The following is a 12,866-nucleotide window of genomic DNA, read 5'->3' on the forward strand; positions in this document are numbered from 1 at the left end:
TTCCACTCATAAATCAAACTTTTTAACCCGGTTTCGTTTCTTTTCAGATTGTTTCTGTTTATTAAACTTTTTTCGTTCCTTGAAATCTGCCTCCAATTGAACCCATTTAGCTTTGTCTTCTTCCTTGACCTCCCCCGGAAAGTACACTTTTGACTTGATTTCCGCCAATAGCCTCGAAAAGCATTCCTCAGTGTTTTGGTCTCTGCTTCTACTCGTATCGCACTGAATTAGTAGTCCTTTGGATTTCGTCTCGTAACGTATTGGGTTTTCTTGAAGTTGTTGTCGTATGGGTGAAGGTATCCAATAGCTCGTTGAGCTTTGTAGCCATTCGCCCTCGCCCAAAGCTACAGTCGCTTTTGAGGATGTTTTATTGACTTTTTGGCCTCCCGGTCCCGAAGATCTACTGTAGGAAATGCTGAACAAATGTCTTGGAATCTGCGAGCTATCAAAGGTATCTAGCCATTCTTTTGACTGAGCAATTTCCAGTGAGTTGGAGTAAAGCCGGTAACACAGGTACCTGAGACTGCTGATCTGTATCCTAAAAGATGGTGGCAATCGACTTTGCAACATAATTCGCTTTGTTGGTGGTGTTTCCTCCTCCTTAATTTTTATTTTTTTATTTTTTATTTTTTCTAATTTTTTTTTCTTTTATTCCTCTTTTGCTGTTTGAGAAAAGATCCATCGTTCAAGATAGGGAGACTACAACTTACAGAAAGCATGGATCAAGCATTGAGTGCGCAAGTGACGCGTCTCGTACAGCTCATAGACTCAGCTATAGAGAAGAAACCGGAAGGGTATGATGAATTCGATGGAGACGTATTCGCAGAGTACAAGAGTGCAACAGTTGACCTGCTAGCACTCGACAACTCTCAATTCAAGTTTAATACCTCAGAAGAGCTCGAAGATGAAGAGGTCAAGAAGTTCAACGAGGTTGTTTCTGCCAAGATAAAGGAGTCCGTTTTAAATACAAGCTTTCAAAAGGTGTTATTGGCTCTTCTTGATCAATACGTTGATAATAGGGATACCCCATTGGTGAATACAATTGCATTCGTATTAGACTACTTGTTGTGGCTCGCCATTGAGGTGGATAAGACAGCAAAGACTACATTCTACTATTGTTTGGAAGTGGCTCTGAACCATTTATTTTCAATATCCACGTCCCTCGTTGAATCTCTCTGGTTGCTAGTGGAAGCAAGATTACCGATAATCCAAGCTCGATTATTTGAAAACAGTTTCAGTGAACGAATCGCAATTCTTCTGCTTGGAAATTCGTTAACTAACAAATACGACACTCTGACCACAGGATGGCAAGCCGATACGACATTGAAGGATACTTTTAATGATAGATTCCAGTCTCGAGTACGAATTTTTATGAATGCTTTATTAGCGATTGATGATAATACGGGTCTCAACAAGTACTTTCATATACACAACGCGACGCCTCCTAGTATTGAAACCAAAGATGTGTTTATCAGTGATGTTTTGAGTATTCAAAAAATGTTCAACAATCCATTGTTTTACCTCAAGAAGAGCAGTGTGTTGGAACATAGTAAATTGACGGAAAAATTGTACAGAGTTTACGGCCAGCTAGTAGAGGAAGAGCTGCGTTTTAGGGAAAAGAATCCCCTCCCTGATCAGTTCTCCTTTACTGGGTCAAAGTCAGAATCAGAACGTGAGTACTTGCGACTGAAGTATCTCCGCCGCGTCTTCGTTCCAGAATCTTACCTTGAATCTAACTTTGAAAAGGGGCCAAAGTCTGATGAAACCCAAAATGCAGATTACAAATTTATTTATCATCAATTGGAACTCTCGAAAGTGAGAGTGCAGTATCTTTTGATGATTTATATCTTGGCGGTGTTGTACACTGCGTTGACTCCGACAAACAAAAGTGAATTCATGAAAAGCATTGGCGCTCCGGTGACCACAAAACATATCACAGAGGACCTTCCAGTCATTAGCACTGTCAAGATTTACCAGGAAATCAAAAAGGACTTACCCTCACTATTGAAGAAGATTGACCCTTCTTTGCCATTTTTGTTTTTGCATCTAAGTATTGATGAAAAAGTATGGTGGAAATGGTTACTTCATGGAAAAGACGACAAAAATCAAGGCTTTTTCACCGACAAACTTTTGCAGCCTCAAGAACTAGACACACGAGAAGACGAATTCAAAAAGTTGTACCCCTACAAAAATAAGAGAAGCTTCAACACCTATGTTACTCCACAAGTGTCTAAAAAAATGCGGACCGAGAGGGGATTGACCAAATTAGAGCAAACAGCCAAATATGACGCCGAAAAAGCGGCATTAGAACTTGAAGAGATAGAAACGGAGTTGGAGAAGGAAGAGAATGAAGACTTGAAGAACAAGAGGTCCGCATACGCTTGGAAACTACTTAGGTGGAAGAGAAAAGCAGAAACTTGATAGATTTATGTACTGATACGACACAAGCCAATAAAGAATGCAGTTCTATTAAATCGTTGTAGGAAGCGCTGACTAGCAAATTTCTCTGGACTCTTTGCAACTGCAACACTTTCTCTTCACGCGTTATTTTTTTTTTTTCTCATATAAACGCGCTCAATAGAGGTGTCGCGCGATAGTCCTACAGTTAATTTTGTTTTTTTTTTTTTTTTTTTTCGCGTGGCTTTACTAAAACCAGCTTTCTACATTGGAAAGAGGTTGTTGCAGTCATTTTCAATAAGACTACTACTTTCACTGCTATAGGAATGGCACCGGTTCGAAGATCAACTCGGACAGCAAAAGCGCGTAATAGTTCCCCCAAGAAGCAAAATAGCCTGCCACTAGGTGCGAAAAGGCGATCCAACAGAAAGAACAGATCATCGCGAGAAAAGTCACCATCAGTGGAGCTCAATTCATCTCCAATAAAGAAACTCAGTACCCAGCAAGACCTAACTCCGACTAAACAGAAATGCACCCCAAAAAGCAGAAAAACTGTGTTGTTTTCGGACGATTTGGTTTCTGATCTTCCAAGCACGCCAGACAGGTGCAGTACACCGATGCGATCTATTTTAAAACCCTCTAATGTCAATATTCCAAACGGAGGACCACGTACTACTGATGCCCTACATTGGGCTGACTCTAAATACGCAGAGTTTTGGCTTCCGGGCACTATAGTGCAGGCTCCGCTAGGCTCTGAGGGTCTTTCAACACTCGTGGCAGGATGCTTATCGGTTTTGAGTGACGAAAATTTCAACAGGCGGTTTGAGGTGTACGGATCGTTGAATAGCATTTTCAGAGCAAATACAGTACTGGTGGTTCGTCTGTTTACTAAAGAGAGTGAGAGCACCTTGAGACCGCTTGTGACGCAGATCATCATAGACATTCAGAAAAGTGAGGAGGAGATTTACAATTCAGCATCGAACAAAGAAAACCAGGACCAGGCTAAATGTGACCCCTTTAAGATACGTACTTTGACACAGTCTTTAAAGCTTCTCAGTCAGATCATGTCGCATGAGGACTTGAACAACTCTGTATCGATGGAGACAATATTTTCGATATACGAACTTGCTTCCACAAGTCTTGTGCACCCCACCATATCTAAAGCAGCCATCTCGCCGTATTTGTCCATAATCAAGGATTGTAAATTGAATGCAAGCCGACGAAGGGAATTATTCCATAACCAGGAAGTCCTTGGGAAAATGTTATTTGCAGTCCTCAATTTTAAAAGCTTCCCAAGTGCATCTTTGGTAACAGAGAGACTTTGTTGCTTAAAGAACTATGTTTTGAATTTCCCCGAATTTATGGCTAAGAGCATTGATAGTTGGTTGGTGCCATTGATGCTAAGTTTGCTCAATATGAACCACCCAGTCTACATTAAGTCCATTAGCGTTGGTGTTTATTGTTTATTAGAAGCAGCAAAGTGCTTTTTGGACAACAGTGATGTCCACGAATTTGTTTCAAACCAATTTTTGCTGCCAGTAACTGACAATGTGAAGTTGTTTATTCCAGCTCAAGAATTTTCTGGAAATATAGAACGGTTAGAAAATGCAAGACTTAGTGAGTTTGTTGTTCACAAGTTGAGAGAGCTATTACTCGCTGATAGCAAACTAGCCATGGACATGTGGATGGGGTTGACATTATTGGCTGGCGGAGAGAAATTTGAGAAATGCACTGATTTAAATTTGTGGCTTACTGTTCCAGGTTGTTGTTTCAGCATGGGACACCAAGCAACTGCGTTGGCCATATCATGTTACAGAGCTATTTGCTTCAACTTATGCAAAAACGGTTTGGCTGATTTCCGCAAAGCTATTGACAGTACTCAATTCCTGGCTTCAGGAGACGAGAAGACTATCGCTACCGGCGCATTGCGGTCAAAAGTGGAAGCCTTAATACATGTTTTCAACGCTCATACTTCCAAGGATTTTTCGATGGAGGTGACCGATTCAATCCACAATATTTTTCTAATTGAAATACACCTCATTCTTGGACCCTCGATTCTAAAGCTGTGGACCAAGTACTTGCCACTTTTGTGGGACAAAATTGTACAACCAATATTGAAAAGATTTTACCTTCGAAAGGGGCTAAATGCTCATGTCCATCGATTAGCTTGGGAAGTTATGACTGCGCTCCTCAAATCATCAATACCGCATACGGAGAAAGATTTTAACGAGCTACGGGTGTTATCAAATGAAGCCATGAGTCTCGATCAAGTCAACACACTCCCTGCCAGATTTGTTCATACACATTTTGACAAAATCATGGAACCAATGATTTTACTATATCAATTGGATTCCATCAAATTTGAACAAAAATTGAGCCTTTTCTTTTCATTTTTGAGTAAGGTGAGAGTGGTTGTGAAAAAAGAACAAAATCCGTCACCCATCACTTATGATTTGATTGACAATCTTCCGTTGTTGTTGCAAAAGCTTTTAAGAACCCAGCATTTGAGTTCAGAAGCACTCATGAGAATTATTGTTGCAATGCACGATACATTCAACCCGTCCTTATTGATCAATAGAGATTTTGGTTGTGATGGATATGACAACGACATTAATGTGTATGTGCCAGTTATTGAAGCCACAAACGCTTTAGCAACCGAAGGAAAAGCTACTATTTTAAAACTTATCTTGCAGTCACTAACTCACACCAAGGCTCTAATGCTTGTCACCGATGTTTTGAATTTACCCACAGTGTCCGACGATATACTACAAATCTTTACAGAGTTTTTGAACAAGTCAAGCATCCTCCTGAACACAATTGATTTAAAGTTTTACAGCATCATTTGCAAAAAGATTACGGTCAACTTTGAATTTTTCTTGAAAAAGATAATCCAGTCAATTGTTGCAAATCCCAACTCAAGCGAAATTTGCAAGTGTTTGTCTGTGCTACACATTGACGAATGGGCGACACACGTTTGTGAGTACGTCCTATTATTGTTGCGCAATGCACCTTCCAAATCAATACATCATTTTGTGGCAGGGGTGATATCACGTCGTTTTGAGGGTTCACTAGTTCAAACGTTGGCATTTGTGACCAAGAATGACTTTGCTAGTGAGTTGTTTTTGCTTAGTGGGCACCTCTTTGATTTGGTCATCAGGCTTGATGGCTCTGCACTTCAAGAATGCTCTCAACTCCTAGAAATGTACCTCAGATTCAAGAGTCTACAAGGGGGCTGCGACTACTTGCTCATTGATATATTGGGTTCTGGCTGCAGCAAGTATTTACATATGGACATTAGCTTCTTGCAGAAGTTGGTCGATTTTTCCAAGTTGCCGTTATGTAGTCACCAAGTGACACAAAGATTGCTTAACGACAGCAGAAGCAAGGAGAAAACTGTTGGTGAACTTGCTAACGCGGAGAAGATGGATGGTGTGCATAAAAACGCTGTACCAAAGAATACTATGGCTATTGAAAACTTGATTGACGGGAATGACAACATGATTGAGAGAGATTCTGGTGATGTACAGGTCTTGGCGGAGGATTTTACAACAGTTCAAAATCATATTGATGTGATGGCTCAGAAGGAAATAATTGAGGGTGACGAATCATCTGAACCGCCGCTATTGACAGCTCCAGACTTGGTGAAACTTTTATCTGAGAAAACGGACCGCGAGTTAAGCACAATCACTCCTGAGCAAAAGTATGAGTTAGAATCTGACTTATTGCAATTTATGGTAAGATTAAGACAATTGAATTAGGTACAGCAAAATGATGTGATTGGCGTACTTGGTTCTAATTGAATTGTTTGTAGTGTATGTACTTGATGAAACTAGTTGCACAAAATAAATGCGTACCAAACTAACCACCAGAAAACAACATTCATTATAGAATCAATTATCATCATATCAACCCCAAAACCGCATACAATTTTCAGATTATTTCTTCTAAGAACTATTGAATCCCGATGTCTATCGTTCCGTACAACCCGAACAATGACATTTTGTATCACAACCCCAATGACGGCATTCTCATCCTACATGACACCGAGGAGAATTCCATTCAATTGCTCTCCACTGAAGAGGAAGATGGCCCCCAATTCAGAACAAGATCAGGATCCAACGAATTTGACCCTAAACGATTTCCATCCTTCGGCGAAAAGGCAGATTCCATAAGATGCCCCAGCTGTGGTTTCACGTGGGATCAATTTGAGACCAGAAATTCAAGACGAAAGAGTTCAGTAGGAGCGCAAGCAATTCCTAGCGCAACCAAAATAAAGGACTTTATATCGTCATACACGAAGCCATACATGCGCACTGACTACTTCAAATTGTTGTCGCAAATTCCGTACTCTAAGGAGGGGGAGGGAAAGAGGACCAGCACTAAAGGAATCCCCTCGGGAATATTCAACCAGGGTTACTTTCAGAAATTCTTCAGGAAGGTTGGCCGAAATCCATTAGGGTCTGGAGCCCGAGCTCAAGTGTATAAAGTGGAACATGTATTCAATGATATTGTATTGGGGACATTTGCTGTGAAGAGGATAAGCGTCGGCGATAAACTTCAACAGCTAGAACAGGTTTTGAACGAGGTACTAATATTGTACGAGCTATCTGCAAAGAGTGATGGGGAAAACAACTTGATTCGCTACAATCATGTCTGGTTGGAGTTGGGGGACTTGGAAGACCTGAGCTCGTACTTTCTACTGGCTGATCCTCTGGACCCTAAGGGCTCTCAAAAAGTTCCATACATGTTTATTTTACAGCAATACTGCGATGGCGGACATCTCGAAGGTATTATTGAGGAGAACTTCCCATTGGAGGAGAGTATGAGCTATGCAGATAAAGTCAAGTTGGAGAAGAAGCGACGAAAATTGCAAAAATTGGGAAAGGAGCAAGAGGAGGAACATGCATGGCTATCCAACTTTGAAATTTGGAAGTTTTTTCATGATATCGCCAATGGAGTAAATTATTTGCACAAGAATGGTATTCTACACCGAGACTTGAAGCCATCAAACTGTTTAGCAGAACTGAGATACCATCCAACCGAGCTACCGCAAATTTTTGAAACCATTGAACTGTTTGAAGAAAAGGTGTTTGAGTTGCCGAGAATTCTAGTATCCGATTTCGGCGAAGGAAAATTCACAGACAAACACAAGAACACAGGATTAAGAAATGTAAGTAATAGGGAAGGCAATACAGGTACCTTGGAATTCACTGCACCTGAGTTGTGGGTTTGTTCGAATGATAGCCGATTTATAAACGAGTTTTCTTACGAGAGTGATGTATATTCATTAGGGTTGATACTTTGTTACTTATGCCTCGGAACTTTGCCATTTGCAGATTTAATAAAAGGTGAAGTAGACCCTGATGTGTCAAGAAGAAAGATCCAGTCTTGGTATACGTCTCTCTCATATGAGACTTTTGGTGCATGGTTTGAGGACACCTTGAATAGGAGAAAAAGGGCCATGGATAACTGCATGTCGGACTTCAAGCTATTGATTTATGACATGATCAAGGGTGATACACAAGATAACACTGGCGACATTATAAGAATGAGTACAAAAGACGTGCTTGTATTTTTAAATGATATCAAATGGAAAAGGTTCATCGAAGCAACTTCAGAAGAAAAAGTTAAAAGACCGGGATCAAAATTGTCAAACACTGAAGAGCTTGCTTTATATCAACCTGGCCATCCGAGAAACCAATCGATTAGAGAGTCTTCCGATGCCGAGGAGGAGGAGGAGGAGGATTTGGAGTACGAAAAGGAGAATGAGACAGATCATTTGAATTTAACGGAGGAAGAATTTGAGCCTCAGCCTATGCCACTATTAGACTACAAGCTCAAGCTGGCCAGAAATACATCCACACTACCTCGTAGTGCGACATTGCCGCTTTACAGCGTCGAGCTTTTGTTGTTAGAGTACTTGTCATTGTACTCCCCACACTTTTCCCAGACTGTTTTGAAAGTTGCAATATATGTCACAATCACGTTGGACCTCATTTTGGAAAAATACACCACCATCAGATCTAGCTTACTTGCTTTGACATTTATTTCACTATGTGTAGTTTTAGTATATACCATAGGCGGGGGACACACATGAGTACAAATAGAGTTGATATAGAATGCAAAGTCAACGGACCATCACAAATCTAGACCCTTCAGTCTCCAGTAGTCTCTCTTGAAATCCTTATCGATACTCGGCTTTTTCGGTAGCCTTGGTTTCGGAGGAGGGGACTTGCTCAAAAGTTCCTCTTGATTCTCAGGAGACGACTCCAAGCTCAAGTACGACTCAACGAGTTTTTTGGTATCTTTGGCTTTATTTGTCAATGGTGTTTGCTTTTGAACTGTACTGGGATTCTTCGGTAACGGGGTGTATTCATCCTCGCTTTCCACCGTCATGTCAGAAAAGTAGTATTTGTCGTTCCCCTCTGGCCCATTATTCCCTACACCATCAAGCGAGACCAGTTCTTTCTCTTCTTCGTGCTGAATAAGAGCGTCATTTTGAACCAAATGCCTCTCGTCAACAAAGTTTCTCTGTTTACCATTGAATTTGATTATGTCACCTAAAATCAGTTGACCCAATCTCTCCCTATACGGAGCAGCATTCAATTCATAACACTTTGCAACAAGAAGTTGATAAGCACCACCAAATGCCTTTTTCAAATCACGAAGATTATAGGAGGACCGAGTTATATTGTTACTTGCATCAGCCGGGTCTTGTATCACAATTGAAAAAGTGTTTCTTGCGGTGTTTAAAGCCGGGTGTTTTCCCTTTAGCAAATAGCGTGGCAATTGCGTTTCCCGATCAATTGAAAGTATAAGATTATCGTAAGAAAAATTGCGTCCATAAAGTTCAAAAAATTCTATTAGCAAAACCCCAAGATTATCTGGCGCATTCATGGTATCTGTGGAAATCTTTGGATGCAATTGCATAAAGTGATAGCACATAATGATTGTTGCATAGCCTCCAAGACCTCCAACATGCACATTGTTTAATTTTCTGGACCTCAAAAATTGCTTTACTATCAACACTAACTCCCGTAACCCGGGTGTCGAGATAAGCCACTTTCGTATTCGTCTCGCAGCATCTAAACCATTTGTACGCTCAAATGATATATCAATGGGTAGATTTGACCCGGGGTCAACGAATTTGATTATGGGCACCTTGGCACTAGCTATGACCTCCACATTTTTGGCCAAATTCTTTGCTCTAAGAAATGATGATAATTGGTATAATCTAGACCTGTTTTCATAATCACCAGTAGCGGAGATGACCACCATATCAATATCCGAACCTGGAAGATACAAGTCTGTTGCGCAAGAGCCAAAAACATGCGCTTCGGTCCCTGGCCAGAAGGAAGCTATTTCCTTCTTTAATGTATTTATAACATCGTTTCGAGTTATGATTTCTGACCTTGACGGGGATATGTAACTGACAAAGTCCTTCATTTCCATTGTAAGCCAATCTGCAATCTCCTTCTGCGTTGAATGGTCGTGGTCTTTTATCCACGGATAAAGGGAGTTCGATTCCAATGGCTGTCCATTAGCAGGCAGAGCCTTATTCTCTTGATAGTTGACCTCATTGTCATCTTCTTCATCTGAAGACAGAAAACCGAACTGAATGAAATCTTGGTTAGTTGTCAATTCATTTCCCTCAGTAGCATTGTCTTCGGCTTTTTGCTTTGTATCAGGGTTGTGTTTATTGTCACCGCTGTTGTTGTCTTCTTCGATGTCGCTATCTACCAATACCACTTCCTTTTCCGGAGACGGAACTCTATTGTAATCATAAATGTAGCCGGAATCAGACTCATCCCCCAGATGTGGAAGCTTCCCATATTCGTTTTCCCGTTTGCGCGAACTTGTGGCAGGTATTCTTTCATTCAGACTCTTAAGCCTCTTTCGATCCCCTTTGCTATTGCTCTTATCCCGCTGGCGTTTGGTGCCCATAACACTTGACTCTATCCTTCTGGATGGGCGGTTTGTCAACACTAAGAAAAAATATGACAGAAAAAAAAAAGAAAAAAAAAAAAAAAGAAAAAAAATAAAAATGCACCAAATTTTGGTAGTACTACGTTCGATGCAAAATGTGCAATAGCGATTGCCCTTAATGTCCACTCTTCACGCCGCTCCTACACACACACAAGTACACACTGACACATAACCCCACAGCTTCCATATTTTTGACTCAGCAACAGCTAGACATCTGTTTTGAGCCAAGCAAATTTTTGATGTCATTGTCATCACTTAAATTTTCGTAAAACAGTCGAATATACTCGTCACTGACATTCTCCACTATACTTGTAAACAATGGAGTAATACCCTCGTTTAGTTTTGAGCTTGTCTCGTAATAAGTGGCGATTAACTTGTGCTGCAGCAAGAACTCTTGAACTTGACTTTCCAACCCTTTCTTATCCCCCTTTAACAAATCTGCCTTTGTTCCAACAAGCCGTATCTCTATTCCACTCTCTGTAAAAGAGGTATTGTTTAATTCTAATTGTTGTATCCAAAATTTGGCTGTTTCCAAAGTTGCCTCCACATTATTCAAATCAAAACAAACCAAAGCTGTTTTTGCATTTCTGTAATACATCGGCGTAAGTGACCGGTATCTTTCTTGCCCCGCAGTATCCCATATCTCAAGGTTGATTTTCCTCTCTGGGTTATTGGGCGAACAGTGTACTTTAGTGGTGAAAGCCGCTCCTATGGTGTTGGATGTTCGGGTATCAAAACGATTCGACGTAAATCTGTGAACTAGCGAGGTTTTGCCCACCGATGATTCACCAAGAACGACTACTTTATAGGGCGGATACTGATGGTCATGACTCGACATTTGATAAGGTTTTGCTTTGGTAAAGCGGGATAGTAACACGCTTGCCGCTATTTTTTAACAAAGTCGAGAAAGTTGAGTGCCAGCTGTTTGGTTTTGTAACTCCTTTGCTCTTCTAATCACGTGCAGCGTGTCTGAATGTGTGATTACTAAATAATGTAATGCATACCCAGATCTAAAGAAATGGGATCTACACTTTTGACAAATTTTGTTGTCGCTTGGCACAAACACACATACGCACGATAAGTTTGATCCTGCCCCTTGCTTCGTTGACTTCAAACTTGCTCCAAAAATAGCCAACAAAAGTCGCCCTAAGAAGGTAAGAGCTCCGTATCGGAGCTACAAATCTAGCTCCTTCTCAACACAATCTGACGATGAGAAAGATGACAACGAGAAGGAAACTACGATACACACCACAAATACGAATAGATTCAAAGGTGGGATCGATGTGCGATCTATATACCATTTGTCCAATACAAACCAAATAAAGGGAAAGATTTGGCCCTTGAGTAAATTTGAAAAGATTGATGTTTTGGATTGCGCTATTAATGGTAGAAACATGGATTATGTTGGCGTGGAAGAGAGAGACGAGCAGACGGTAATGATGAAACTTCCCTTGGAAATATTCTTTAGGATTTTCCAAATCCTAGATAGTTCTGGCAAGTTGCATCCTAAGTTTATGAGGGTGTGTAAGGCCTTTTATGCGATGATTTTGCCACTCATTTATCGAGCACCACACCTTCGAGCAACCAATTTTTTCAATTTTGTTGAAACTTTATCCAACAACAAGCCGCTTGGGAATTTCATAATCAACCTTGATTTAGCCTATGTGATCCAATCGGGAAAAAATGCATTTGTTGCTAGGCTATTAAAGCAATCTCGAAAGAATTTGGAGTGTTTTGTAGCTCCTCAGACAAGTTTTGGACTTGGGCCATTGATCGCGTTGAAAAATTGTCAAAACTTGAAGGTGTTGGACTTGCGGTTGGTCTCAGAGACTGTGAATTTAGCACAGCTTTTCCACTCAATCGAGAACTTGTCTTCCTTGACCCACCTATCATTCCCCAGATCATCCATTGAAATAAGCGATTATGAGCGTATATCATGGCCGACCAAACTCACATTTTTGCGATTATCGGGTGGGATTAGTGACGAGTTTCTATATCATTCAAAGTTTCCCCAATCAATCACAAACATGGAGCTTGCACATTGCCCTGCAATATCAGATATGGGCTTGAAGCAAGTTCTATATCGAGTAGGCGCTCAATTAACAACACTAAAAATACAGTACCCCATGCCTGCGTTGAAACAGAATACACTAGACGAAGTTTTTTACTTTTGTCCCAACCTACGAGTGCTTGAAATTAGTGTTGATTACGTATCCTCGATGTTTTTTGATGAGCAATATTTAGGGTACCCAGATACACCAAGACCCTTGAGGACATTGTATATAAACAGCAGTGGGATGCTAGGTACTCTGACAAAACTCGACCCCATGGATTTGGCCGTGGCTCTCGATGACGATCGATTACCGTTGTTGAAAAACGTACAGTGTACGGCGAAGCTTGGATGGGACCCGAAATCCGATGCAGTTCAGTTCATAGTAGATAAGCTAGATGAAAGGGGAGGTGGCTTGTATATAGGATATTAA

General features: G+C 40.8%; 5 protein-coding genes and 1 pseudogene across 6 annotated transcripts; 4 read left to right on the forward strand and 2 right to left on the reverse strand. All coding sequences in view use genetic code 12, as the record gives it.

The window, feature by feature from the left end:
- Positions 1–6: 6 nt before the first annotated feature.
- On the reverse strand, positions 7–570 carry KGF57_003805 (uncharacterized protein; the record flags this gene model as incomplete). Its single annotated transcript, XM_051753263.1, has 1 exon — positions 7–570. One exon carries the CDS (start codon positions 568–570, stop codon positions 7–9), a length of 564 nt encoding a protein of 187 aa, XP_051607669.1.
- Positions 571–717: 147 nt separating this feature from the next.
- On the forward strand, positions 718–2,421 carry KGF57_003806 (uncharacterized protein; the record flags this gene model as incomplete). Its single annotated transcript, XM_051753264.1, has 1 exon — positions 718–2,421. The coding sequence occupies one exon, from the start codon at positions 718–720 to the stop codon at positions 2,419–2,421; it is 1,704 nt and encodes a 567-aa protein (XP_051607670.1).
- Positions 2,422–2,723: 302 nt separating this feature from the next.
- On the forward strand, positions 2,724–6,155 carry KGF57_003807 (DNA-binding protein; the record flags this gene model as incomplete). The annotated part of the gene is made up of 1 exon (XM_051753265.1): positions 2,724–6,155. The coding sequence occupies one exon, from the start codon at positions 2,724–2,726 to the stop codon at positions 6,153–6,155; it is 3,432 nt and encodes a 1,143-aa protein (XP_051607671.1).
- A 206-nt stretch (positions 6,156–6,361) lies between these two features.
- Positions 6,362–8,494, forward strand: KGF57_003808 (protein kinase; the record flags this gene model as incomplete). Its single annotated transcript, XM_051753267.1, has 1 exon — positions 6,362–8,494. One exon carries the CDS (start codon positions 6,362–6,364, stop codon positions 8,492–8,494), a length of 2,133 nt encoding a protein of 710 aa, XP_051607672.1.
- Positions 8,495–8,535: 41 nt separating this feature from the next.
- On the reverse strand, positions 8,536–11,221 carry KGF57_003809 (annotated as a pseudogene). Its single transcript has 3 exons — positions 11,173–11,221; positions 10,588–11,091; positions 8,536–10,352 (listed from the first exon to the last, which is right to left on the reverse strand). Coding segments are annotated over exons 1-3 (2,370 nt in total).
- A 556-nt stretch (positions 11,222–11,777) lies between these two features.
- On the forward strand, positions 11,778–12,866 carry KGF57_003810 (uncharacterized protein; the record flags this gene model as incomplete). Its single annotated transcript, XM_051753268.1, has 1 exon — positions 11,778–12,866. One exon carries the CDS (start codon positions 11,778–11,780, stop codon positions 12,864–12,866), a length of 1,089 nt encoding a protein of 362 aa, XP_051607673.1.

The sequence above is a fragment of the Candida theae genome, assembly GCF_024610275.1.
Source record: "Candida theae strain CBS 12239 chromosome Unknown scaffold5, whole genome shotgun sequence".
NCBI lineage: Eukaryota > Fungi > Ascomycota > Pichiomycetes > Serinales > Debaryomycetaceae > Lodderomyces > Lodderomyces theae.